Source organism: Nannobrachium achirus (genome assembly GCF_963921795.1).
Source record: "Nannobrachium achirus genome assembly, chromosome: 9".
In the NCBI taxonomy this organism is placed as follows: Eukaryota; Metazoa; Chordata; class Actinopteri; order Myctophiformes; family Myctophidae; genus Nannobrachium; species Nannobrachium achirus.
In genome coordinates this window covers 29,608,768-29,636,091 of record NC_137818.1, presented here as the reverse complement: position 1 = coordinate 29,636,091, position 27,324 = coordinate 29,608,768, and the positions used below count along the sequence as shown (strand labels likewise).

The 27,324-nt window shown below is 39.9% G+C and overlaps 3 protein-coding genes across 4 annotated transcripts; 1 reads left to right on the top strand and 2 right to left on the bottom strand.

Moving 5' to 3' along the window:
• Positions 1-204: 204 nt before the first annotated feature.
• Positions 205-10,436, bottom strand: eps8l3b (EPS8 signaling adaptor L3b). 2 transcript variants are annotated; one of them, XM_080733576.1, is made up of 21 exons: positions 10,309-10,375; positions 9,389-9,488; positions 9,216-9,309; positions 8,737-8,918; positions 8,569-8,633; positions 7,751-7,909; positions 7,194-7,343; positions 6,568-6,653; positions 6,310-6,443; positions 5,667-5,791; positions 5,293-5,416; positions 4,337-4,419; positions 4,133-4,207; positions 3,631-3,776; positions 3,051-3,267; positions 2,652-2,692; positions 2,401-2,494; positions 1,957-2,073; positions 1,510-1,598; positions 1,285-1,417; positions 205-1,042 (listed from the first exon to the last, which is right to left on the bottom strand). In XM_080733576.1, the coding sequence occupies exons 3-21, from the start codon at positions 9,254-9,256 to the stop codon at positions 998-1,000; spliced, it is 2,106 nt and encodes a 701-aa protein (XP_080589702.1). In that variant the 5' UTR covers positions 9,257-9,309; positions 9,389-9,488; positions 10,309-10,375; the 3' UTR covers positions 205-997. The 2 variants fall into 2 exon arrangements, with proteins under 2 accessions (XP_080589702.1, XP_080589701.1); XM_080733575.1 differs by lacking the exon at positions 9,389-9,488 and having other exon boundaries at positions 9,216-9,338; positions 10,309-10,436.
• Positions 10,437-10,765: 329 nt separating this feature from the next.
• On the bottom strand, positions 10,766-16,783 carry atp5pb (ATP synthase peripheral stalk-membrane subunit b). Its single transcript, XM_080733579.1, has 7 exons — positions 16,666-16,783; positions 16,034-16,070; positions 15,548-15,693; positions 15,066-15,229; positions 12,715-12,840; positions 12,025-12,204; positions 10,766-11,001 (listed from the first exon to the last, which is right to left on the bottom strand). The coding sequence occupies exons 1-7, from the start codon at positions 16,691-16,693 to the stop codon at positions 10,936-10,938; spliced, it is 747 nt and encodes a 248-aa protein (XP_080589705.1). The 5' UTR covers positions 16,694-16,783; the 3' UTR covers positions 10,766-10,935.
• A 1,348-nt stretch (positions 16,784-18,131) lies between these two features.
• Positions 18,132-25,783, top strand: traf3ip3 (TRAF3 interacting protein 3). The gene is made up of 14 exons (XM_080732498.1): positions 18,132-18,230; positions 18,885-19,341; positions 19,720-19,873; positions 19,970-20,093; positions 20,208-20,235; positions 20,772-20,801; positions 21,072-21,167; positions 21,870-21,941; positions 22,379-22,522; positions 22,639-22,767; positions 22,851-22,986; positions 23,685-23,800; positions 24,040-24,174; positions 25,540-25,783. Exons 1-14 carry the CDS (start codon positions 18,214-18,216, stop codon positions 25,735-25,737), a joined length of 1,836 nt encoding a protein of 611 aa, XP_080588624.1. The 5' UTR covers positions 18,132-18,213; the 3' UTR covers positions 25,738-25,783.
• The last annotated feature ends 1,541 nt before the right edge of the window (positions 25,784-27,324 follow it).

Below are 27,324 nucleotides of genomic sequence, written 5' to 3'. Positions count from 1 at the left end.
CTTTGAGAGGTTTCATAGCATCCCCAGGTCGATTCTGAGTTGGGGACCTGTGTTGCATGTTATTCCTCTTTCTGCCCTTGGTTAATTCATTTCTCTTTAGTTAGTAACCTCACTCAATGCAACATACGTGTGTGTGTGTGTGTGTGTGTGTGTGTGTGTGTGTGTGTGTGTGTGTGTGTAAAAGAAGACATACAATTATAAGACAAAGTAATGTACAACTTTATTGAACCCCCAGAGGGGAAATTAAATGTACAATACAGCAGCATTGTATTAATAATAGCCTAATAATACAAAAAGGATTTACAGTAGTATAGAATTGATAATCATAATTTCTTGCTCATATATCATTGGTTGTGTCAGTGTGTAACTTTCACAACAAACTGCTAATACTTGTATGATCCGACTACTCTAAATATACCAGTGTGATAACTAGATTTTTGGTATAGCCCCACCTAAATGCACCAGACGCCACTGCATACTATCCATCAAAACTTGTCGTGAACATATCTCAAAAACAGCCATAAGTCATCAGAAAATGCCATAATATGTTGTCAAAAAGTCACACTTCACTATGCTGTTTAAAATAAATCAAAAATATCTTGTCTTAAAACATATGTCCTTTAAATCCAATCCATGTCACCACAGTATAATATTTTGTGTTGTGTTCTTCATTTGATAATGTGTTACAGAAAATATTACAAGGAATAACTTTATTACAGAAAATATCGAAAACATACAGTCCACGTTCATTGAACAGATTTGTTTTTACATAAATTGTATAGGACCGTTTTCAGAGTTCTAGCAACTTTAAAACTTTAAGCAGGAAAAAAAAGTCAAGGCAGGTTGTCATAAAAATATTACTGTAGATTCTTCATATTCTTTTAATTTTACTTTTTTAATGAATATATTAATTTGTTATAGAATCCCTTCATGCTGTTTACCGTACAGTTCAGTGCCTTATATGGTTAAAGTGATATGGGCATCTCAGTTTGGGGTTTTAGTACTGGCCATTGTATGGGCTGTATGCTGATTCACTGGCAAGCTGTGGGAAAGGGAAAATAAATATTCCTATTACTAAAGTGACAATTGCAGAGTGTAAAAACTGGACCCATATTATAATGTATATAATATGTACTCTGCATTAAGCTCTCAGACATATGTACACTTCAAGACTTAAGTGTAAAATGTTAAACAAATTAGAGTGTAATGGAAACAAATTGACCCATTCAGAGTTAAATCTAACACTCACAGGATTTTACAATGTACTTATGGTAGATTACTCACTGCAATGGCTGACTTGACAGCCTGAAGCTGGAAAAAGACTTTGGCTCCCTCTTCTGGACACACAGTCTTCATGTCATTTCTGGACATTCCCAGCAGCAGTTGTCCATTTAACACGCCCAGGCTCCGCACCGTTCTGTGAAACAACACAGCTTCTTTATGTGCTATACTACTTAAACAAGACAGTTGTTGACATTTATTTTGATCAACAAACCTCATTTGACTTACATTTTTGAAAAGCCTTTGTACTCTAACCAGGCTTTTACATTTGCAGGCGTGGACATTGCATCCAGATGAGGTGGTCCACGACGTGACTCCTGATGTTAGGCAACCCAAGAGAAAAGATAATGACCTATTAAGTCACATTTATGCATTCCCTTCTGCATTTGTTGTTGGGCGTTTATGCCTTTATTGATAGGACAGTAGACTTATGACAGGAAATGGGGAGAGAGAGGGGGAATGACACGCAGTAAAGGTTGTCGGGATCGGGACTCGAACCCGCAACATGCTGTCAGGCATCAGAGCTTATGTGATATGCGCCTGGACGATACCCCTTGGAGGGGCTTTCTGTATCGTCTGTGTCCAAGTTGTTCGTTCTGAGCTGGTATAGAATTCCATACTACTCAATAAATGTAGGTTGCTACACTTCCTCAGTAGAGTGTTGTGCAATCTCACCCGTGTATTTTCTATTGGCTCGCCTCCATCCATAGGCTCCAGAACATTCTGAGGGACATGACCTTCCTCCTCACGAGCGTTTCGAACAAGCCACCATTGCCCGGACTTATCCACCACCTGTGAAAAGACAAATAAAAACCCAGTGTAAGAATAAACCAATGTACTCTTGCAAATGTATAGTGATGTTTATATATGGTCCAATTCCTGGACCATATACACCATTTTCACAACTATTAAACAGGAATGATACCAATCTGTGAATATTTAAATGGAACAAAGCTGATAATAACAATATATTCAGTCTAGAGTACAAAATACATGACGATTTAAATACAACACTAAATTATTATTTTCAATAAGAAGTAAATTACAAAGAAAACTGTAAAGTGAATTTATTTCATGATATTTTAGCGCTAATGAAAGGTATCAAATGTCTTACAGTACCTGAACCACATCCCCTTTCATAATGCTCAGCTCCTTGTTGTTCCTGGCCATGAAGTCATAAATGACTCGCATGTACAGGGGTGGCTCACTGCGGCTGCAAAGGATATAGCAAAGATGTCACAGCAATGACAGCGGAAACAAACACAGATTGCGGGAAATATAGAGCTATAAGTGAACTAACGAAGGAATACAACCATAACTGTTAGCTGAAACTACAGTACGCGTACTGTAGTCTTAGGTTCACTGCATACCGTGTCGGTGGTGGGGGACCCCAAGGGCTGGTCACTCTGGGCTGTAAAGGGCAATGAGACACAACTGAATGAATACCTTGTTGCTTTATGTACATCATTGTCTCCTGCACTCCCACTTTGTAAACCTGCTGTAATATTTGTGAATCATTTGAGGAGTTTATGGTGCCTGAATTCAAGTATGGCCATTTTGGACTCTAAACTAAGCATTTCTTTTTCCACAATGTTAATAGAACAGGACAGACTATGTCAGGGTCATCAGTGGGACAATTGATGGATTATCTATCAATAGTCAATTACCGGTATGTCAATTGAACTATGCTGACGCACAGATAACTTATGGATCATATACAGTGCTATACACTGGGTTATGGTTATCTGATTGTGTCAGTAGTGTTATACCTCTTCAGGTGGCGGCTGCGGTATATCTCTGAGAGGGTAGCCCTGGCTGTCACCCATCCGTCCATTCTGAGGGGCAGATGAGAAGCGCTGGCTGTTGCCCCTGCTCAATGGTCCATTCTGAGAAGGAGGCGGGGCAGGTACCGGTGGTGGCAGCTGCCAACCATCATAGAATTCTGGGATGTAGGGTGGGATCATATCACCATCTGGCCACCTTGACCTATATGGCATGACAAGAATGAAGTAAGCATTCAAATAAAATAAATATCCAACTTGCATCGTACCGATTTACATCGTTCCTGACTTGCATGTTCCAGAGTAGGTCAGTACAATAATAACATTTATAATAACAACAACAACAATAATGTCTTTACTTGAACCATAGCATCCTCATTCTGGGGGGACATTCACCATACAATCTCATAACACATTGCCAAAGAGCAGGTCCAGTTTACTATAGAGTGTTTAAGTGAGGCTGGTACTGTATACAGTAGTAGATCAGAGGGAAGAATGCACACCAAGGCAAAGTTATTTACTACCTGGTAAAGCATAATGTAGCATAAGCACAGATGAGGCCGCCTACCGTGGGATGTTCCAGGTGTCTCCCAGAGACGTCCAGAGCTGGTCCTCCTCTGGGCTAACTTGCTGGCTGAGCATCGCCAGGGCAGCCTCAGTAAGCAATGGAGTGAGGACTGATGGGGGCAAGTCTGGGGGGTACTTTGGCACCATCTGTGGAAAGATACAGGAATTAAACCCACATGGGCTTCAACAGAATACAACATAATACATTGGCTGACTCTGGTCAGAAAATTGCCCAATTACATCAAATAATGAGATAATTAAACAATCACAATCATCACTTTGTAGAGAAGACTGAAGCACACTAGGAACAAATGACCTTTTGTACACATTTTATTTGGCTAATGGCTTTTCCTTTTCCAAGTGACAGCCAGAAGGGAGAAGGTGGTCAGTATTGTTAACGACTGTACCCTGGGCCATCCTGTGTGTAGCCTACAGCTAAATGATGCAGGTTGCTTACTGCAGACTAAAGTGCTAGTGCAGACTTTTAAAGAAGAGGCACTCACCACTTGTAAATAAGAGAATAGGAAATGGACATATTCAGGAGCAGAGGGGCTGCTCAGTTCTCCATTCAGTTTACCCTGAAACATCACATAATGCAGAGTGACACAAACACGCAACAAAGTACAAATCACCCTAAAGATAAGTAAGGTACAGCAGCAAGTAACCAAAATCATTGTAAGAGGAAACGCATTAGCTTCAAGACATACCAAAAGATTTAACCCATATTTGAATTTCTGAAGACAGGAAACATATTCCTCCCAAGATGGCAGATTGACCTGATCTGGAGCAGCTGGGGAGGTTAGAGAAAGAGGTCATCAAATACATCTTGATATTATAGTGGCATCTCACCCATTCTCAACCTTATCTTCATAGTGCCATCTTATGAGCATTATTGAAGATCAATTTTATATAATTGGTCTTTACTAATGCTATTTCTAAGCTAATAGTATGCACTAATATGCTGAAATAGAAGCCATTTTTCTTGCATTAATAATAATATAAAATAAAACATTTTAAATCTTGTTTGAAATGACCAAACCTGCCTACTGATGATGTCATTGGTAGGCAGGTTTCTGAAATGACAGAGTAAGTCGACAGAAATGGTGTCTTCTAATCATCTTCTAATGAGTATTAGTGAGGACTTAAATTAAGATTGGTTCACCCCCAAATGACTTTTTTTCTATTGATTAGTCATGCCATGGAGACTTGAGTTCAATAACATTTGTTGTAAAAATTAGATTATAGTAAATGTACCCCCATTGATTCTGGATGGAGGCCCAAATGAAAGGCCCTAAATGGGGACCAAAATGCATTTGGGTCAGAATCAATGGGGGTAAATTTAGGGTCACGGGCCAAGTCAATTTGACCCCCATTGATTGACTCTGAGCTTGTATCCAGATCCAGGGACTTGCATTTTGGTCCCCATCCAGAGCCATGCATTTGGGTCCCCAAACTCCCCATCCAGAATCAATGGGGGTAAATTTACTATAAATCAAAATGTTGTCTTAGGAATGCGACAAATACAAAGAAATATTATTGAACTCAAGTCTCCATGGCGTGACTAATCAATAGAATAAAAAGTCATTTTGGGGGTGAAAAAAATATTATATATTATAATACTGTATATAGGCCAGTGGAATAACAAATCAATAAAGTAAATCACCATTTTTCTTTGAGTTTTTCTTCTTCTTCTTAGATTTTCCCTCTTTGGGTGCAGGTTCATCTGCAGCAGCAGATACTTTTCCCACAAAGACCTCCACATCATTTAAGACATGGTTAAAAATGTCCTGAGGGGAAGGAAACAACATGTCATATAACTAAACATCTTAGTCACATCTTAGTCGCATTAAGTGGTGTGTAGGTTGTCTTCAAATGATAATGACAATAATCTTTTATATATCCATACATAAGCCACCTGCCAAGGACCAAGGACGAAATATCCTTATAGAACATAATAATATTTCGTCCTTGGTCCTTGGCAGGTGGCTTATGTATGGATGGATGGATGAGATGGATATTGCTATAAACAGTACTTACTATGTTTCTATCTGTCTCTGTATATTGGGGTTGCTGAGGCAACTCTTGTTGATTGTGTGGTACATTCATTTCAGGATTGTAAAGCATTTCATCTTGGTTGTAAACCGGTGGAGGAAACATATTGTCTAAGAGGCACAAACATAAGTTAGTATACATAAATGAATCATACATTTTCTTTCAAATTAAAGCATAGACTGGGTCTGTTAACCTACAGTACATGTTCTCCATCAGAAAGAATCAAAAATCTAATCAAAATCAAAACCTACTACATTCTTCAGATATGAACCTAAACTCAATATTAAGTCATTTAATTAAACAAGCACTATTTCTCAACCAACTGCCGTATAAGATCAACAGGATCCCTACAAATGACCAAACTGCATCATGTTCTCACCTAGATTTTGCTATAGACTTTTGTAAAAGGCACTGTTTCTCAATGTTGGGTCCAGGGACCGAACAGGTCCCTGGTTACAGGTTATTACAGGTTATTACAAGTCTGAGAGTGTACAAATAGAACAAAATGGACCCTCACGGTCCCTCATATTGGTATCATGTATCACTGAGGGAACCGTGGGTCCGTGGCCTAATGCATATCAAATCGAGGGTCCTTGAACAAACAGTATGCAATGAGATCAAGCTGCACCTGAGCTTCTCCTGGTCCACTGAGGGGGTGGATATTCTGGTGGAGGCGGGGTACTTTCAGGAAGCACAGCACGAGGCCCAGGCTGCCGGACACCTCCTGGAACATGTTGGCTTATAATGTTCTCTAGATTGCTCCTGAGAACGGCCCAGACAGAAAATAACTCATATGGTTTACACATTCAATAAAGAAAACCGGACCATTGTCATCCACAAAAGGGTGACAAGTGCTTTGCTACGTTTGAGGGAAAAGCCTCTGTACCTGATGTCATACGGCTCTCTGGGGGGTTCCGTGATAGAGCCTCTGTTTTGCATTATCTTGTCCAGATCGCCGCTGATATGCTCTGCCTGATGAACCAGGTGTGGTGCTTTAGGCGTATGTCAATGTAAACACAAATACTACCAGCAAAGCAGTCCAAAGGTTGTATAAAACAGTTCTATAGTTTACTACATTAACATGAGTATTCCTCTAATCTAGATTGTACATTTTATTGATACTTAGGATGGAACAACCCAAAACAAGCTGACGTGATGAAAAGGATAAATATCATAGACCAAAAAATACTGTGGTAATTTAGCCATGGATATGAGTTACTTTATGAACTCCTCTATCCATAGCCACCACAATTAACCTGCAATTTTGGGCATCACTAGTACACACATATTGTCACTGTCCAGCAGAAACCTTTTATCTCCAAGTTTCAAATGTGTATCTTTTTTGGTAAATTAAAGCCCTATGTTTCGCACAAAAGTAGTAGTGAAACTATTTTAAATCGTTTATAAAATAACAAAAAAGGAAGGTTTTGGACATACAAGGTTTCCACCCGACAACGACGATGTGCATCTTGGTGAAAAGTGTGAGAATGTCATGGTTGAAGTTTGACTCACCCCAACCTCCTCACATTGGAACATGTAGACCTGGCGAAGGCCCCTGTTTCGTTGCTGCACAGTAATGGTCAGGAGTGAGTTGTAAGCACAGCTGTCCAACACAGCCTTTGTTTCCAGGATGCAGCCCAATGGCAGTGATTCTAGCTCCAACTGTGGAACCGCAAAAAACAACAAAAACAAAAGGCTATAGCCTATAGAAGAAAGCACACAGTTTTCTATTACATTTCATTCAAATTAATTGAACCCTTTGGAGGAAGATTTGTCTAAGTTTTCAGATGAGTAGTATTTGTAAATAAATGTGTATGACAAAATTCTTTTGTGACCATACAATTCAATTCAATTCGTTTATGGTGCATCGTCACTCCAAGGGGTCTAAAAAAACACAGTATCATGAAATAGCACACATAAACAGGAATAAAAAATACAAAACACAAGCATAAAAACTGTCAAAACATTTGGTTCAGTGTAAATATAGGGAACTATACAACTGCCAAGTCCGCTGGTTGTGCATTCCACATCTGCTATGTAAAAGCATTCTTCTGAAAATCACGACAAACCTTTGTCTCAATGTCACTAAGCAGTAAATCCCCTCCTTGGAGCTCCATGATCATATCTTGAGGCCACAGACTGCCTTTGGTGTCCAGTCTCTTCAGCTTGGCAACACAGTCATTTATGTTCTTCACCTCCTGGCCATCTAACTCACAGGTAAACAGGTGCTGCATGCAGAGTCATTGTGGAGACAATTAATAATTAATAATTATAGTAAATACACACATGCACCTCCTTGCACATCCTGGATGTTTTACAAAGGAGTGGAGTGGTCTTTCCAACAATTCACAAAAATATGTCAATGGTAGATGTGTAAACGTAGAAAACTTTACCCACGTTGTAAACGTAGAAAACTTTACCCACGTTTTAATTGCAGCCGTAGGTCGCATTTACTATGAAAACCTGCAGCTCATGTGTGTCAGTCAGTCACGCCTCATCTCACACTCCATACTGTATATGGCCAAGACAGAATTCATTTGCAAGTGTGACCTGTGTCATGGCAACCACACTTGCAAATGTTCTGTCCTTGTCCCTTTTATGCCCATATATGGAGATCCCTAATGTCATCAATATTATAAGCCTATATCTGGGAATGCCCATATATGGACATATTGGGTCAGTCTCATGAAAACCATGGTTGTCGCGACACAAGTCACACTTGCAAATGAATTCTGTCCTGCATTTATATAGTGCCTTTATCCAAGGTGCTTTACAGAGATTGTGCATTACATTCTCCCATTCACACACACATTCATACACCGATGGCAGAGGAAACCCATGCAGGGCACCAACCTGTGTCTACATAGAGTATTTATTTTGCTCTTACCTCCACCCTGAAGTGAAAGTTGTCTGATTGTTTGTTCAGCGTTTCTGAGTACTCCTTTCTTTGCACTGAAATAGCAGGGCAACATCTGGTTATAAGAACAATTTTATCTGAAGTATTTTAGATGTCATTTCTATAGGATGGCTAGTTTTGAGGTTGTTAAGAACATACTGTATACAGATTTGCCACTGGGCCTGGATGAGCTGTTTCTCTGTAAATGGGAACTCCTTGTGTCTTCATGTTGGTGACCTTGAAAACCTTTTCTCTGAAATTGGGAAATCTTTGTTTCATCTTCATGATGACCCTGAAGACCCCTTCTGTGTTGGAGAAAATCTTCTGTTGGAAATGCTCCCCTAAAACACAACACCCAAATCAAACAGAGTTAATTGCATATTCATGCTCAGCTGCCTAGGGCAGTATAACATGTCAATAAAACATTCCACTATCCATGACACAATGACATTAAGATAAAGCAGTGTAGGTTGTCATTACAGGGTATTATCATTGTGTGAACATGAAAGGGTAGGGTTAGGGAACAGCACAGTGTAAGGAATAATAATGCAACTTCGCCCATCTTTCTTTTTTTACCTTTCTTTTTTTTACATTACAGCCTCAATCCAACTGGAGATGACAAGGTTAATAATACTGACCTTGGGGAATAAGAGAACGGTCCTCCTGGTTTTGCATACATTTTCAACCAGCAACGTCAAAGACCTGCAGACCTCTGGTATAGTGTGGAATGGACTGTTTGGATTGAAGAAATCACTGGAAAACTAATAATCAAGAATATATTGATATAAATGTTGTACTGTATGTAGCCTACCTTTATGGACCTGATTGTTGTGTGGTTAGGTAATATGAGGCAAACCGAAACCTATTGCACACTTGACACAATGACCGTAGTCCACTGAATCACACAATCACTAAAAGAGTAAAGTGCAGGAAAATAACCATAGATACATAATAGTACATACATTTTTAGTATTTCTTTGTAACGCACTGAGATATCTTATATATTTTATATTATATATAATATATTTTTGTTAATATATTTTAATGTCTTGGACCCCATAAAGACTAGCTGATGTTAAGTTTTCTGTCTGTTTTGCATAGTATTATTGTTATATTTGTCTGTCATTTAATGTTTCAATGAATTGAGTACAAAGAACCCCAGTGGAAACAAGCCACAGTGCTTTCTTGGTTAAAATCCTCTTAGCAGACCTTGTATTGAACTGTACTTTCCAGTTTTTTTCCCCCTACAAACTGCTAATAAAGTATTCTATGAATCAAAGGCATCAGCTAGTGGGGAATCTGGGGATCCGTTTTAATAAACAAATAAACATAAACATACATGAAATACTTAATGATAGTTATTTAAATAAGATTGAAATACAAAAGTCCCCTTCCAAATGCCTGAATGACCCTATAACTGAAACAAGCAACTCACTAGACTGATGCCAGAATGTTATTCTATAAATGCTTTACCCACATCTGTGTAACAATCAATCACAATATTGACTCAATGTTAGAATTCTACTTAGAACAGTCGCTACATAAACATTTAAGAGCATGTTCTTCATCAACAGCCTTTTCTTTAGCAGTTCCATTTTCCAGCTGGATATGATGCTACAGAATGTGCCATTTAACCTTCAGCAGTCAGTACAGCACATACAAAGTCACATATGAATTTGGTTCATCTAAACTCCATGCTGCACAATTATGAACACTTAATTTGGTCTTTACCTTAATGTTGCCTCTACACTGATCTCATGGTTCCATGGTTTCTTACAGATTCCATCAGTACCATTCCTGGCAGACAAACATTCCCTCCATGCAGGACAAAGATTCTTAACTTCCTGCATGAAGGCAGAAGGATCAAAGTGCAAATGGCTGGAATGACTCCTCAGGAGGGTTGGGCTAGCGTGGTTGCAAAATATATGATCAGGGCACGATTTAATGTGGCAAGTCTCTGGGTGATTATGAGTCCAAAGGTTTAGAAATGCCTAGCGATATCTTATTTTCCGGGTGGTCAAGGCCCTGACACACCAAGTTTTAAGTGCCCTTATGCAATTGTATATACACACGTCATATGTTTTTGTAGTTCGATGACGATGATGATACACTTATATATGATGTATAATCCAAATAAGAGAGCTTGATCAGCTCAGTTCACACACATACAAAAAATACAAACTGAGAGTTAGTGGAGAACCATTTATTTTACTATGGACTGACGTGTATATTATGTACACACTCATAATATTGACAGAGACCATCTTTATGAGGAAATAGTTTATTTTATAAAGAAAAAAGGGGGAAGTCTTGTCACAGTACGAGTCAGGAAGGTCTTCTCTGAAGACTGTTGACAGTTTAGGCTGCCTTGGCCTTAGCCAGCACCTTCAGGTCTGTGATGCACTTGGCAATGCTCTCCTTTTCCTGAAAGAGCACAAGAGGACACAAAACACTAAGTCAATGCTCTCTTTCTCCTGCAAGAACACAGAGGACAAAAAAAAAAAAAAAAACACTAAGTCATAGGTGTGACATCTTGAAGTCCAGTTCCCCATACAGCTGCAAAAGCGCTCTCATGATTAGTTGAGATGAGTTGCTGCTACAATACCCCACCTACTCTGCCCTCCATGGCACAGCATTGGGAGCCTTCGCTTTAGATTCTGATCACCCAGAGCATCTACTAAGACTCAGTGGCTACATCTAGTGGTGAGTCAAATGTTCATTTAACATAAAATATAACAGCAGAAAGCTAAACCACACCTGAATTATGAAAATATAATTAATACATTTCATTTGACACTGTTAAAGTGAACTGATGATGTGTTTTTCTGTATTTTCCAGCCAAATTGAGGCTTGTGAATATTGTGATAACAAGAGACCAGGGGTATTCCATACAAGTTACTGATTAAATCTGCATCTGCTGAATTAATGTCAAATACTACTAATGGTGTCCTCCTCCTCCGCAGAACAAACTCAAACCAGCTGATGTTTCGTTTTTGTCAGACCAAATAAGTAACATATGAATTTGGTTCATCTAAACTCCATGCTCCACAAAGGAGATTGGATCCAATAGTAATGGTACTTGTGGACTGCAAAATATATATAATGCCAATTTGCCAACAAATCTTTTATGTGCTAGTATTTTTATGCAAACAAGGTGATTTTAAGTCAATTCATGAATGCCCAGAACTACTCTAAGTGTAATGCATTAAATAGTTTATGGAGAGGAATCCCCTGCTGAATGTGACGAACGCCACTGACAGCAGTCTGATGCATTTGAAGATCCAAGTGTCCCACTTCGAGTAAATTGGAAGAGATATGCTGACATTCACTATTATAACTCTGAATAACTAGGCGTTCTTTCCCCCTTTATCTGCCTTGATGGAACACCCCCCAGTACTGACCTACTGGGAGGTGACAACATGACAACAGAAGGCCGGTACTACTGACCTGCTGGGGGGTGAGGCTGCCAACAACGTTCTTCTCTACCCAGTTAACCATGTGATCCTGCTCCATCTGGCGGTGAAGCTGCTGAAGGGCGATCTGGTAGTCCAAGCGCTTCTTCACCTCATTGTTCACCATATGTATCCTCTCTCTGCGGTTTGTCTCCAGCAGCATTGCCACGTTGTTCTGGGAGGGAGAAATAGAGGACGCAAGTCAACTTCACCACAGACATATGAGCACAACATAAAACCTGAGTGATCCTTCTGGCAAGGAAATCACTGGATAAAGCTTCTCAGTGACTAGCTGCAGTAGTACTGAATAATGCCCTGATCTGAAGTGGAATTCTAGAAATAAGATCATGTACAGTATATAGACCAATTATTTGTACACAAACAGTGAGACTGTGAGCCCTGCATTTGAAGCGCAATGCTCTCTCCACACGTTTCAACAAATCACAATTGGGGTGGGGCTTTGAAAACAACTGGTTTGGGAATCACTTACAGACGAAAGAAACCAAGGAGTACATATTTTCACCAAATACGTTCTAAGCCTTCTTCCTCTGCACTGGGAGGCAAACTGCAGCTGGCAGCAGGTACTTTTGCAACCTGCCTGCGAATGCATGTCTGCGTGATGTCAGTGTAACAGTGGTCTGATAAAGGGTCTATACAACAAGCCGCTCATAGAAAATCGGCTTACCCTCTTGGCATCAAAGAGCATTGATCTTCCCTCTATTCTCCACTGCTCCTTCTTCTCGTCCTCAATGGCCTGAGCCAGGCTGGCCATGGCCAAGCCCTTCACTTCCTGAGCCTTGGCTACTTTCTCCTGCAAAGCCACACACACAAACACACACCATGAGACGGCCGATCACGTGTACTCAGATTGTATACACACTATATACTGTAGAAGGGAACATAATCATTTGCCAGAAGGGTTAAAAACAGTAATATACTTGGACACAGTTTATAATCAAATTCAAATTAGTCAAAGATTCTGATGGTAATTAGTTAGGTCTAATAAAGTAATAGAGAAGGTGAATATTAGCACAAAAGGTTTGAGCCACCGGAAAGCAACCAAATAAAATACACCACTTAGGTGTAAGTCTATAGACATAGGGCTTAAAAAAACTAGGGCAGCTTCACAAATTCACATCTATAGTTCAGTAGACTGTGCGATTCGGGGCGAAGTTGTTACATTTTCCATTTGGTGCAGTTTGCGTTCACATTGCATTTTTGTAAAGAGTTGAAACGATTGATAGTATATTGGACAAAGTTTCTAGGGAAACGTTAGGAATCAGTGTTTTTTTTATTTATTTCTTTGTAAAATTAATTCATTTCATTGTGGTATTTTTTATTTTATTTATTTTCTTTGAAACAATGTTATTTTCTTACAGTGAATTTATAGGCTACTTTGTCGTATGACAGGGTTGCGCACCGAAAATGGCTGATTTACAAGCTCACAACGGGACAACCTTGTGAGCTTGTAAATCAGCAATTTTCTACATGCAACCCGTTGTAGCTTCGCCCCGGTTCTCGAGCTTTAACGTTCAAGGCATTGTAGTAGCCTCTACCTACTGTAAAGGTACCAATCAATTATTGTTCAATTAAGCTACTGTGGATCACGGCAAAACCGTTTGGTTTTCTAATTGTTATGAGAGCTACTAGCCTATAGAATAGGAGGGAGGAAGTAATCTCTGTCAGCTTCTTAAGCTGTTCAGCCTATCAAAACCATAATTGTGTTTTTGTATACTCATATCATCCTATATAAGTCAGGGGTCTTCAACGTTTTCAGGCCAAGGACCCCTTAGTTGAGAGAGAGATGAAGCAGGGACCCCCACAACCTTTTCATAGATTCCAGATAGTTTCATCGTTTGACAGCACAATCATCATAAGTGTATTTTGGATTCATGTCAATTTGTGTTTCTAGATATTTAACCACTAACCGTCATTAATTAATAAACTTGACCTTTCACTCTGTACTTAGTCTGCTCTTTTTCCCCTCTACACCAAACCTCTTTGCCAAAAACAGCAGATCTACAAGCTCACTGTGAGCTTGTAGATCTGCTATTTTTGGCAAAAGTTCTCAGAATATGGACGCCTGGGTTCAAGTGGTTAATATAAAAAAGGAGAAAAAAAAGGTTTCTATCACAAAAAGATTTGGAGGACCCCCTGTAGTAACTCTGAGGACCCCCTGTTGAAGACCCCTGCTATAAGTGATTACAAGCAGAGTGAATGAAGGCAAGCACTAACAACGTAAGCCTTTTTAAGGTATTAAATGAATTATAGTAACGGTAGGCTGATCTCACTCTTTGTCTGTTCGTCAACAGCACACATACAACACTCATTCATCTATTAAGTTTCATTTCATATATTAGATTCATAAGGAAAAATTATTTTAGCAAACGCAGCCAACAGCCTATGTTGCGCTGAGCAAATAAGCCGTCTCAAACATATCCTGCTGATTTCCACAACAGAATATAACGCACATCGGTGCCAAGATGAAGTGACTGAGGGGCGTTTGAAAATAGCGTGGGAGCAAAAAATTAATTATTGGGGACTTAGAAAAAATCATCATTAATTTGACACTAGCCTGCACTTTACTAGAACAGTAGAGGTAGGATATATAACACAAGTAGGCTAGTGAACTACACATCAGCTGTCTCACTGTACAAAATCCATTGTTTGTTCAACAAACGACAACCGATTAATAAATGTGACAACATACTGCAAAAAATCCTAAAATTACAAGTCCAAGCTAGATTTTGTCAGAAGTTGTCATCTGTTAAATAATAATAATGTAATTAACATAGCACTATAATCATCATTATCCAATGTTCTTTGGTTCACTTCTTATTTTTGGTTAGATTACATTCACACCTACAGTGAATCGAACATCTGGTGCACTTGGAAGTGAACAGAGAACCCTGTTTTTGGCGGACCAGAATTTGTTTGGTCCGCAGTCCGCATCAGAGTCAAAAATAAAAAGCCACAACTGTTGAATATTAATTTCTAGTGGACATACAGCTGTAATAGTCTTAGTGAGAAGCCCACCTCATTCAGTTTGTCAGCAAAAGCTGCAACGCTGGGGCCAAATTTCTTGACTCCATAGATAACACAAGCACCTATGGAAGCAGCAGCGAAGGTCTCGTGGTTGATGACGTAGATCTCCTTGGAAAGGATGTATGTGAGGAGACCGGCACCCAGCATGTAACCGCCTGGTAAATAGGGATGAGAGTACGTTTTGACAAAAGTCAATGTCACTGTTCAAACATCAAAGAGTTAATCTGTGAAATCTAGAAACATGGAGGGGATATATTGACATAATATAGCATAATAATATAACCTACATGCATCTTGTCCCAACTTGAGAAAGTGAGAGAATTATCATGCAATATTAAATGTGTTATGATTTACCATGTTCATTCCATAGATGTAGTTCTACCTTAGTTTACAGAAGTTGCAAGGACGAATCAATATCCTGACATGACATTATTGAAAATGCCTATGGCTATATTTGGCCTAAGCCAGCTAACCTGTGACTCCAGTCTTGGGGTATAAAAGCTGGAACAGCTCTTCGGGGAAGATTCCATGGCGGACTTTGCCTCCCTTCTCTGGAAGAGGGGGTACGGGTGCCAGACTCTGGGAAGTTGTGTGGAGGGAACGGGATGCCTGGACCAGGCTACGATGGACAAAGAAAAAAAAAAGAAACATGAAACAGTAAGTACGGTAAGTTATATCTTTAAAGAGGATGTAAACACACAAATACTGCAAGGGGAGGGACAAGTCACTGCAGAGTTGTGAAGTGTGTGGTATAGCTGCAATACTGTCAATAGGTAAAGATGATTAGAATAACTTAGAAATGGGGACATCTTGTGTTTAATAATAATAATCATAATAACAACAACAACTACTACTACTACTACTACTACTACTACTGATTTGTCTATTGTTCATTGTTGTTCAAGTAGATCATATTAACTAGCAATAATTGATTACAGAAAATGATAATAAATACGTACCCAGCTCCAAAGTGACCACTGCCTTTCAAGCCATTGGCTGAAAACAAAACATTGACAATTCAATGTCAAGAAGTCAACTAAAGCCAAAGTGGTCAAGAGACAGAACATTATGTACCATCGATTACAAAAAATGTGTTGACAGCTTGGCACATTGTAATGTGCTATGTGAATATAAGTAATAAGAAACGTTGCATAATTAAAACAATATATCTCAGCTTAACCTTCGATAACATGTCGGCAAATATGCAATGATACTTTCAGACAACCAAGCTGTGACATCTACAGGCATGCATAGTAGCTAGCTAGCTGCTAGTGTTAGCTATTAGCCAGTCTCCAAATTAAGGAGAGCAGACAGCTCCTCGTCATTATAAACATACAGAGATAAATATCAACCACTATTATCCAAACCTGCATGCAATAATTTAATATTACAGCATACATGCTAGCTACATGTATCCTAGTTTAGCAGGTATAGTTCCAGTAGCTAACATAAGTTACCCATTCAATGTGCAGCGGCCTTCACTTTACCCTTCATACACATTCGGTACAACAGTATGGCTTACTCCATTGCAATTACGTTATATTAAAAACTAGATGTTAGATGCAATCCTAGGCGCTGTGTTAAATCATACCTGACACGAAAACAACCCTTGACAGCATGTCTGAAGGATGAAACGCCAAGTTCTTGCTACAGCTTCAACGGGCACCCTTGTGTCGGCCTTTTCGTGCCCTTCTGCAAAGAGGTTGGCGAACACACAGGACATCCCTGTCAAATAACGCGAGATGACAGCATGTTGACCGTATACATTTCTTTTCCACTAGATGGCAGTGTATCATTATCTTACAGCATTATTCTCATGCAATTAAATGCAAATATCAAGTTCAAGGTGTTTATTGCTTCTACAGTCTATGGTTTATTGTCAGCAGCAGTTGCGTTGCTAGGGAACAGCTTGGGTTTATTTCCTGTCAGCAACTGATACAAAAAACACTGTAACTGGAAATAAACATTGGACCCATTTATGGTTAAGTGTGTTGTGTCAAGTATGAAAAGTTCTAGAATTCTGGAGTCGTTTTCCAGGCCTCTGACCCCTTAGCTGAGAGAGATGAAGCAGGGACCCCGTATACTGTATACAATTGTGTTGCAGTTTAAACTTGACAGCACTATCATCAGTGTAGCAGTGGTTTTATCGTTTGTTTGTTTACATGTGATCTTTTCTATTAATATGTTGCATTCATGGTAATGTGTATTTTCAGACATGTAACCACTTAAAACCCTCAATACTTGAGTAAACTGTTTTTGGTCTGCTCTTTTTTCCATCTACACCGAACCATATATGGGCATTGCCAAATATGGTATTAATATGTGCATTCTGCATCCCCAGATATGGTCTTATTATTGATGACATCAGGGATATCCATATATGGGCATAAAAGGGACAAGGACGGAATTCATTTGCCATAACCATATATGGGCATTCCCAGATATGGGCTTAATATTGGTGGGCACAAAAGGGATTATATTAGTGTGGTTGCCCTGACCTGACAGGCCATCATCTGGGAATCAGATGTAGAGGTCAGCTCCATATATGGAGATCTAGGTGATGATCCAGTCGTCTCCATGTATGGATATCCAATATCCAGGGTTTGATGACGACAATAACTAATATCACACACATGAGAGAAGGGAGGTAATCTCTCTCTCTCTCTCACACACACGCACGCACGCACGCACGCACGCACGCACGCACGCACGCACGCACGCACACACACACACACACACACACACACACACACACACACAATGAACCCACCAAAACACATACTGAGTAATGTGCTGACAACTATGCTTTACTTGAGCCAGTTTTAATGCGAAACAAATGGTTCTAACTTAAATGAGACTTTGAACACTATCCCAAGTGGCACTTTCTTGTCCCAAATTGAGATGGAATTGGCAGGGTTTGTCTGTAATCTTGGGGCCCACCCGTGTATGGCATCAGTGTAAGACACATGGCCGCTGAGATAGAGGAACATATGACGTTCCCTTCACTTCCTGAAATGCTTGACAGAAACAGTTATATGAGAAACAGAGAAGCTGTTACCGCACACTATTTTTGCAGAGGATTTTGTTGATGTTGTGTATTTATTTTTTAAAACAGTTGTTAGAGCCTTTCCCCCAATGAATGAAATGGCTTAGCAGGTAAGTGAAGTTACTTAACGTCTCCTCAATTACATTGCATTGTTCTTGGGATCTTATCTTATGCTCTTTCCCTCTACAGCAAGTATTAGAGCAGGCCTGTTGTGTATTTGTGAAGGTTTTCTTGATTGCACTGTAGGCTACTTTGATCTGTGTATTGGTATTTCTAGATTGTTTAAATGTCAATGGGAGTTCCTATTTCTACTAAACCATTATTAATATAACAGAGCCACATTGCTTGAGCGATACTCAGATTTGAACATCGCAGATATTTTCTACATACTGTACCTGTTACTTGCCTATACTCATGTGCTCTGGAGCCTGCGGGTAATAGAAGCTGATCATTAACACTTCTATGCTTTGAAAATACACATTTATACAGCTAAAATATTAAGGAATATTTCATAAATTGTTTCTAGAATCTTAATATGTTCACTATTAAATATGATTCTTAACAAGTATATACAACATGTTCCATGCATGTATGCTGAGTCTGCTAATCATACTGCATGGCATAATACATTTTATATTTAAACTATACCTATGACTGTAATTTACAGCAAGTAGATTATGTGTTTCTGACTAATTTGTGTGCATAATGTATATTCAGTCCATATAAATAATGGTAATACCTTTTCTGAAATATTACCATTGTAGGTTGGAGGCACTAGTGCGGGGGAGAGCTACTATGGACACACAGGATGTCAGCATGGTAAGGTCCTCTCTTGTGAAAGACTTTGATGAAACAATCGCAAAAAGAGCTGAGAAACATGAATACCTTCGAGGACGCAATAATGTGACCTCATGTCGGAGCCCTACAAGAGGGTTTGACAGAAATCTGATCAAGAGTGAGCTCCAATATAAGAGACAACTGGAGTTTCAAAAGAGGAGATCGGTGAGCCCAGACCCTCAGGGTATGAAGGCACACTACCGTACTCCAAAGACAAAATCCTCTGCAAAGAAATTTTCAATGAAACCTCACAGTCCAGAGACTCAGTCAAAAACATTCCATTCGAATATTCAATCGACCCCCAGCTCTAATGGACGGCCATTAGTGGTGAAGCTGACGCAAAGCGATGGAAAAGTGTACAACGACCCAAGCAACAGTACATGGGTAAGAACCTGACTATTTAAAATACCATATTCTTTGAGTGTGGTATTTTGAGGCCTAGGATTGTCACAGACTAGTTGGGAAGATGTTTGGTTTGTAGAACATGCCGCCATGTTGGAAGACAGTAAAATAAATTACACTTTTACAGCCTTAATGTTTAACTATACTAACATCTGAAAATACTAAAAGGCTAAATAGAATCTCAAGGGCGCAATTTTTTATTCACAGAATATTATAAAATCACTAGTGATTTTAGTCATTTTACAACGTAATGCTGCACATAAAATAGGCATTTAATTAATTCCACTCATATATCTCTGTAAGTGAAGCTATTGTTACTATTGTGTTGACCATTTCCTCTTTCTGTCTTTCATTCATCAGGCCTTGTTGTGGTCAGAGCCAGTAACACCAGTAAGACAAGATAAAAGCTTAACAAGAAAACCAGAAACAGCTCCAATTATTGCCATATCGTCAATAAAGAAACCAACCCAGCAAAGGGTAAAAGGACCTGAAAAAAGACAGAACATCATTAATGGTAAAAGTCTCAACAGTTGCCATTGCTCTCCACCATATCTCTTTATCAGAATAATGATATTTAATAGATACTAACATTTATTTTTCTCACATGAAGCCCAAAAGACAAGCATCAGAACATCAATGCAAACTGAAAACATTCTTCACACTCAACAATTCTCGCTCCAAACTAAAATTACTCTAAAGAAAAAGACAAGGCAAGATTCCAGTGCACAGACAGAGTGAGTTTGACTTCAATCAACCCCCCTAACCCTTAGTCATTAGATATCTGATTGTGTGTTCATTGCTCCACATCTTTACAAAAAGCTACAAAGAATTGTATTTCTCTTTTACAGGTCTGGCTTTATCACTGTCAAGGAAGCGGTGAGTTGCCACTTAAGTAATATCATTGAATTATATGTACTTGACATGATTCACATTGATGAAGCTGAGCATTTTAACATCCAGAATGACAGCATGGCTTGGCTTGTATAATCAAATAGCATAACTTGACATTCATTTCTTTTGGCATCAATTTAACACACTTGGTTCTGAGCCAAACAAAATCAATCAGTTTATGGAAAGGAAGGCCCACAGCTCACTTTTGATAAATTACACATTTTTATTGCACCATTATCCAAAGCACTTTACAATGTGCTTCAAATTCACATTGGAGGAAACCATGCAAGATACCAACCTGTTAATCGGGAGCAGATAGGCAGATGGCTCCCCCTGGCCCTATCAGGGGGAGCAGGGAATCGAACACTGAACATTCGGTTTCCCAAACTGTCACTCTACACCCTGAGCCACTGTCATCCCATTGGGCTTTTCCATCCTTATAGAGCTTCTTCAGGTTTTGAACCATAAGAATATATGAGTTGTGTGCCTCTTAAACTTGTCCGTCATCTCTCCCATAACAGGATGTTCTACAACTAACTGATTACTTGCAGGTAAGCCACTTATTTCAAATGTATTCTTGTTTCTGCTGCTTTCTTATTGGTGAACCTATGGTAAGGCTTGCACCATTTGCCTATATAATACTGTAGTCAAATGTCTGCTCCTTTTGTTGAAGGAATGGATTTATTTATAAAATAATTCCATGCGCATGTGTTCCATCACTGATTGATATAACATATTTACTGAAATCTTGAATTCATGTGACTTAAAATTAGCTTTCTTGCATCTTAATCTGTTCTTATGTCTTTTCCTGTTTCTATCAGGAGGCTTTATGGAGGGAAGAGGCCCTAAAGAAGAAGCTAGCTGTCCTCAAGGACAGAGCTTCCATCTTCTTGAACTCCTCTAACAACATATGGACAGTAAGACTCTCTTCCTGTATCCATTACTCTTGCTGGTTTTCCTCATAAATAGCATCACTGTATTAATAAGATTGTATTTTGACTGTGCTGCACAAAACAATAGTGTCTTGTTAAGTAGTTAAGTACTGTAGTTGTATGTCTACTTGAGCGTTAAGAAGACAACTGAAGCATGTGGTTTAGAGCTTCCTGCCCCTCTCTATGCTGGAAGAGTGCAAGCTCTCTCACTCTCACACACGAACACACAGGAAGCTGACAGTGGCAGATGTTATAGGTGTTACAGTATGCTACTTCACAAGTCCCACTGTCCTCGATAGCTTCTCTTTTGTGTCCATTATTCTGAACGTGCTGGTGGAATGTGGAAATGTGGAAAAGGTACTTTTTGCAGGAAATTACATTGCGTGTTGATCCAAGAGTAAATTAAATTCAATGAATGCTTTCTCATCTGTGAAAACTGATTCCTGTCCAGGTATGTAACCAATAGCCAACGTATATTACTGTAAGCTATCCAGCCATTTACTGTTTGGAAGAGTATAGTGTTACATTAAACATGGCCTGTCGTCAGAGTTACTGATGCTGCAAGTTTCCTTGGCGCCCAAGTGGGTGCAGAGAGTGGAGGCACTTGCAGATTGTGGTTTATCAAGCGTTACGTTTTCCTCTGCAGGTTTTTCAGTGTGACAGTCATTTCCTTTCTAACCCACACAGGCCCGCTGCAATGAGGACCTGCTGAGAAGCAAGATCAAGGCTCTGGAAGCACAGCTGCAAGTCTGTCTACAGGTAAAGTAAAGCAAGAATAGCCGCAATGTACAGCTACTGGGCCGTCAGAATGTGAGGCTCAGCTCCTTTTTAGACTATATTTATGTTTCTTTGGGGTAACAGTGTTGTTGTCACAGGAACAAGTGAGAGCTTTTTAATTAGATTCTAGAAGCAGCGTCTCCACACCTGCCTCACAGCATCATTGAAACCTTTTTGTATGACTGTGTTGCTTGCAAAAAACAACAACAACGTAATTACCTCTTCTTCAAACTCCAAACTTTTTGTTCCCTGGGTGAAAAGCTGTTATATTTGGCAAGCGACACGGTCATATGATGAGGTATACATTTGCATTTACTTTGCTTCTTTGCTACAACCACAACCGGACCTCAGCTCAAAACAACCAACCATACTCCTCTGTGTTGTGGTTAACAAGATGTTGTTCGGTTCTTCTCCTCCAGGAGACGTTTCCCAAGGATGGAATGAAGAAGCTTACGCTGCAGATGGAGAAGCAGAAGCTGGTATATGAAGAGAAGGCTTTATCTGCCTTGCAAAAGGCAATGCAAGAGAAGTCGGAGGCCCTCACCCATGCTGACATTCTCCAGGTCAGGACTCTGTCACTTTCACATCAATGTATGCTGATCAATGAATCAACAAAGTGAACTCGATAGTGACCCAAGTGACTCATTGGGGTTTGCGTACTGTCCTATGTGTCCACCAGGAGGCGCTGCAGGCAGCCAAGGCTGAGTCAGTGAGGTGGCAGAGCCTGTATGAGGAGTTGAAACAGAGCTCTACTCATTTGAAGAAGAGTCAAGAGGTCAGCACTGGACAGCTGCACGGCCAACTGGAGGTACAGTAATACAACAGCATATGACTCTGTCAAAAGGGTACATTCTAAGGCGAGTTATTAAAGTGCACACATGTCCTGCACAGTTGTCCAGGGGGCAAGAGGCAGGACTGCGAGATGAGGTGGGGTCCCTGCAGCAAGAGAACGAGGAGCTACGGTACAACTTGTCCCTGCTAGAGGACGACAACCGCACTCTGAGAGAGGAGACGGAGAGCCTTAGAGGTCAGAGTTCCTCCTACTGTCGGTCAACTCATCAATGATCTCTTTGATGACCTTAATAGCAACTTGACCTTCTAAGAAACAGATAACAGATGTTCTGGGGCTGATCTCTCAGATGTCTTTAATATCCACTCCTACATCTGGCTTTGTCCGTTTGTCCCACATCTGTCCGGGTGCCCAGGGTCACATCGGCCAAGCTTCACGGGACGCTTAATGAAATTAACTCATAACTATAGAACTGCACTCTGTTGAGGTGACAACTTGCCCCTTGTGCACAAGTAGGCCACGTATGGCCTACTTGTGCACCAGCAGAGCACGCCATGAGGTGCGCTCACCACTGACATCACCACTGGCATCACCAGGAATACTGGTCCCTCATTGGCTGTTAATGATGACATTGCAGGAAATGCTGGTCCCTGATTGGGCTACGGGCTTAAACACACATACACACCTACATACTGTACATTACATACGCAGCTGAACGCAGTACTTGTGCGCTCTGCTGGCGCAAGTAAATAGCACGCTCACTTCACACTAAATATGATGTAGTAGTTTTTGCTATTTAATCATCATAGTATTAAAACAGATTTGATAAGGTAAATAAAACGTGCTTGATATTAAAATAAATCAAACAAAAAAGAAGTACAAATAGATACTGTATACAAAATATAGACTGTAACTGTCCCCCACCCTTCTCCTAGACTGCAGCACCGAGAGCCAGGATTCAATGGAGGAACAGCTTGGGCTGACAGAGGCCTCTCAGGTGGAGGAACAGCTCAGGCATACCCAAGACAGACTCCAGCAGAAGGAGAAAGAGGTCAGACTCGGGAGGAGGATGTCACTCAACCCCCAAATCCAACTGCTAATGACATACAATGTCCAATACCATACAGATTATGTTTCCTTACGGACAGCAATGTCTAATACCATACAGATTATGTTTTCGTACATGTATATATTGTACATTCAAGTAGTTCCAAAATAATGTCGGCAATCGTAATTATAGTGCAGCGACTAATGCAGTGTGTTTGTGCGTGTGCGTGTGTGTGCGTGAAGTGTGCAGAGCTGCAGACAGAGTTGGAGGCCATGGAACAGGAGTGTCAGTCCACCCAGGCCCGGCTGACGCAGTGCAGAGAGGAGCTTCGTCTCCTCAGCCACCACCGCAGCAGCAGCAGCAGCAGCAGTAGCAGGGTGTGTGTGTGTGTGTGTGTGTGTGCAGGGGCGTCAATTGGGTATGGCAGGGGTATGCAGCTGCCATACCCTGGGTCCAGGGGGGAAGACAAAAGTTAGTTCTGAATATGAATCCATGAATGTCTCTTTATCTATCTGTGTGGGTCATTATGTTGGTAAATTACAGTAAAATAACTACAAATGCAAAATTTAACAAAATGGTAGAAGAATAGAATAGAATAGATTTTTATTTGTCATTATTACACAGAACAAGTTCAGTGAACAACGAAATTTGAGCCCAATCCCACAAGGTGCATACAGTGCAAAAAACAAAGTAGAATAAAAAGATAAATAAAAAGATAAAAATCACATAGTGATCGTAATAATAAACTAGCAGCAGAAAATTGGTAACAATACTCAGTCTCTTTATCAGCCCGGCTGACACGATTCCACAGTTTGTCACAGTCAGTGTCCACCGATTTCACAGTTTGTCACTTTGACAGCGTATTATAATTATATTTAAGGTATATAGAATTATATATTATATGTACTTCTTCTTAAAATAAATATATCATGCCTGTTGCTAAGGTATGGCAACATGACACCAGTCATGTTGCCATACCTTAGCTTTTTCTGAACTGACGCCACTGTGTGTGTGAGAGAGAGAGAGACAGAGAGAGAGAGAGAGAGAGAGAGAGAGAGAGATCTCCTTACACATACTGAAAAATTGTCTATTCTCATACATTGTCTACCACTATGACTACTGATTACATGTTTTTCTGTTCCACTTCGACAAGGTGTGTTTTGCACTTTGCACACATTCACAGTCATAAACTCTATGCTGCAGCATAAACCACAACATGAATCCTATACCGTCCCTATTCTGGGGACGAACATTAGGTAAACATAGCCAATCTACAAGCTCACAACGCATCACGTTGTGAGAACGGCTATTTTCTGCGAAGATATTTAATGTAGAGCCAAAACAGTAGGGGGCCTAGTACTCTGAGCAACTAAGTATCGGGTATAACCCCTTGAACCCTAGCATTCCTATTCTGGGGCAAACATTTAGTGAAAATAGCTGATGTACAAACTTACAACGCAAGGTATTGTGATGCGTGAGCTTCTAGATCAGCTATTTTCTGTGATTTTAATTTGGTGTAGAACGGGGAAAAAAGGATGCCTAATAATTACCCCTGCAGGACTCTGGTCAGCTAAGTGGTTAATGAACGAGGACTGTGATACTGCTTGTGTACATTACAATGTTTAAATATAAAACATGTAACCATTTGGTTACATTTGTACACACACAGAGTTTCAAATACAGTTAACACTGTAGATTTTACTGTGTATAACATTGTTTTTTCCCCCCATTTTACCATGTAGGGACTATGTGGCTCCTGGAGATGGCTATGCATGTTCCTGGTTCTGCTTCTGGGCATAGCTGTTGCCATGTTGTGGCTGTGGCATCCTCCTTTCAGGGATCAAGTTGAAGATGTGTACACAGACATACAGACACGCGTTGATAACTATCTCATGGAAATTGACTTTTCTCAAGTCTCAGGATGTTTTAGACCAATATAAGATTTGTGCTCAGGGATGTTGTTTTTCTCATTCAATGGTCATTTGTTGCTGATGTAAAAAGTAAGACAAATGTATTTATTTGTATGTTTACGTTTTAGAAAACTGGGACTGGAATTTGTTTAGAAATGTAACTTGTGTAATGTAATAAAACAGAGAAAGTGACATTGATTAAGTCTTGACAGCTCTACTTCTGTACTGTGCATACAAGTTAAAATACAAATGGATACATCCAATAATGCCATCCTAACAATATATTGATATGGCACTTATGATTGCCATTGAATTAGGGGGAGTGGTTGAAATGTTATCACTGACTTAGTACCACTACCATGCAGACGTCACTCACCAAAAACAGCAGACCTACAAGCAAAAATATAATGTCACTCTGCAACACAATCGTGTTCTTCATATATGTGTCTCGGGTGCATGTTTCTTGCAACAATTAACTTTTTGAAAAAGGAAACCAGCACTCACTTAGATAAGATTCTTCCTTATTAAAGGGTTCACGCCTAGCAGCAGATCAAACAACGGGTGTTTTGGCCTGTGGGCCTTCCTCTGTGTAAATGAGGAATTTACGCGGAGGAAGGCTCACAACCACCACTCCCCCTAATTTAATGGCAATCATAGTATAACAATAAAGTGTAACTTTAGGCTTAAGGAGGAGGAGTATGCTTATAGTTTGTGCTTTGATCCCCGGTCGGGCAGGAAAGATCTGGGCGGGGAAGTGAATGAGCTCACCTGTCCCTGGAGCAAGGCACCAAACCCTGTGCTGCTCTAGCCTAGCTCAGCCAGACACAATCCAACCATGTTAAAACAAGGTGGGCATTTATTTAGCTGCATTAGTATAGAGTTGGGCTAAGCCAGGCTAGTGCTGCTCCACTGCAGCTCAGTGGCCAACTCTGATTGTACTGGCCAGGGTTAGCCATTTGCATGTGAAGCAGGGCATTGAAGAAACAAAGCATTATTGCCCAGTGAATTTATTCTGGATAAATAATGGTAAAACAAGATGTAAACAAAAGAGAAAACTCAAAATATTGGTCAATCAAAATGTTGTTTTTTAATAAACATACATACATAAATAGAACAATTAAGAGAAGAATAATAACATCAATAGAAGTTATTAATTGAATTCTTAACTGGCTGGTGAAGTCACTTGGCTTGACCTCTGCTATTTGAGAAGCAGACAAAGGAATTCCTGTGTTAGTGATAAAAGGTGCCTTAGCAGTGCACTGGTTAAATAAAAGGTTACGTCAAATGTTATCACACAAGATCACAGCACATTGCAGTCCATGCAACTTTGCATTCCATGACTGCAAAGCTGGTTCGTATTGCTGCTTCATATCGAGGGTAAATTCCACCTTTGATGCACACAAATGAATAAATAACAGTAGTGGACAAAGTACTCAATTCCAGAGCTTGGGTTCAAGTATAGATACTCCTAGTCGCATATTACTCAGCAAGTGAGTTAAGTACTGGAGTACTTGCTTAAAAAAAGAAAAAAGAGAGAATAGAAAATAGCAGGTCTATAAGCTCGCAATACATTTTGAGCTTGTAGATCAGCCATTTTCCCTATATTTGAAATGGGGC

Bases quoted from the DNA above. Each gene is read 5' to 3' on its own strand.
- eps8l3b (XM_080733575.1), bottom strand. From the start codon at position 9,256: ATGTATGCAAAACCAGGAGGACCGTTCTCTTATTCCCCAAG. The intron at 4,420-5,292 runs GTGATTTACTTT...TAACCTCCCCAG, and splicing joins GAAAAACTCAAAGAAAAATG to CTGCTCCAGATCAGGTCAAT. The intron at 3,268-3,630 runs GTAGGCGGCCTC...CATGCCATATAG, and splicing joins GACACCTGGAACATCCCACG to GTCAAGGTGGCCAGATGGTG.
- atp5pb (XM_080733579.1), bottom strand. From the start codon at position 16,693: ATGCTGTCAAGGGTTGTTTTCGTGTCAG. The intron at 15,694-16,033 runs GTACGTATTTAT...TGTCCATCGTAG, and splicing joins AGTGGTCACTTTGGAGCTGG to CCTGGTCCAGGCATCCCGTT. The intron at 15,230-15,547 runs GTTAGCTGGCTT...CCTATTTACCAG, and splicing joins CCCCAAGACTGGAGTCACAG to GCGGTTACATGCTGGGTGCC.
- traf3ip3 (XM_080732498.1), top strand. The intron at 20,094-20,207 runs GTGAGTTTGACT...TCTCTTTTACAG, and splicing joins GATTCCAGTGCACAGACAGA to GTCTGGCTTTATCACTGTCA. The intron at 23,801-24,039 runs GTCAGACTCGGG...GTGTGCGTGAAG, and splicing joins TCCAGCAGAAGGAGAAAGAG to TGTGCAGAGCTGCAGACAGA.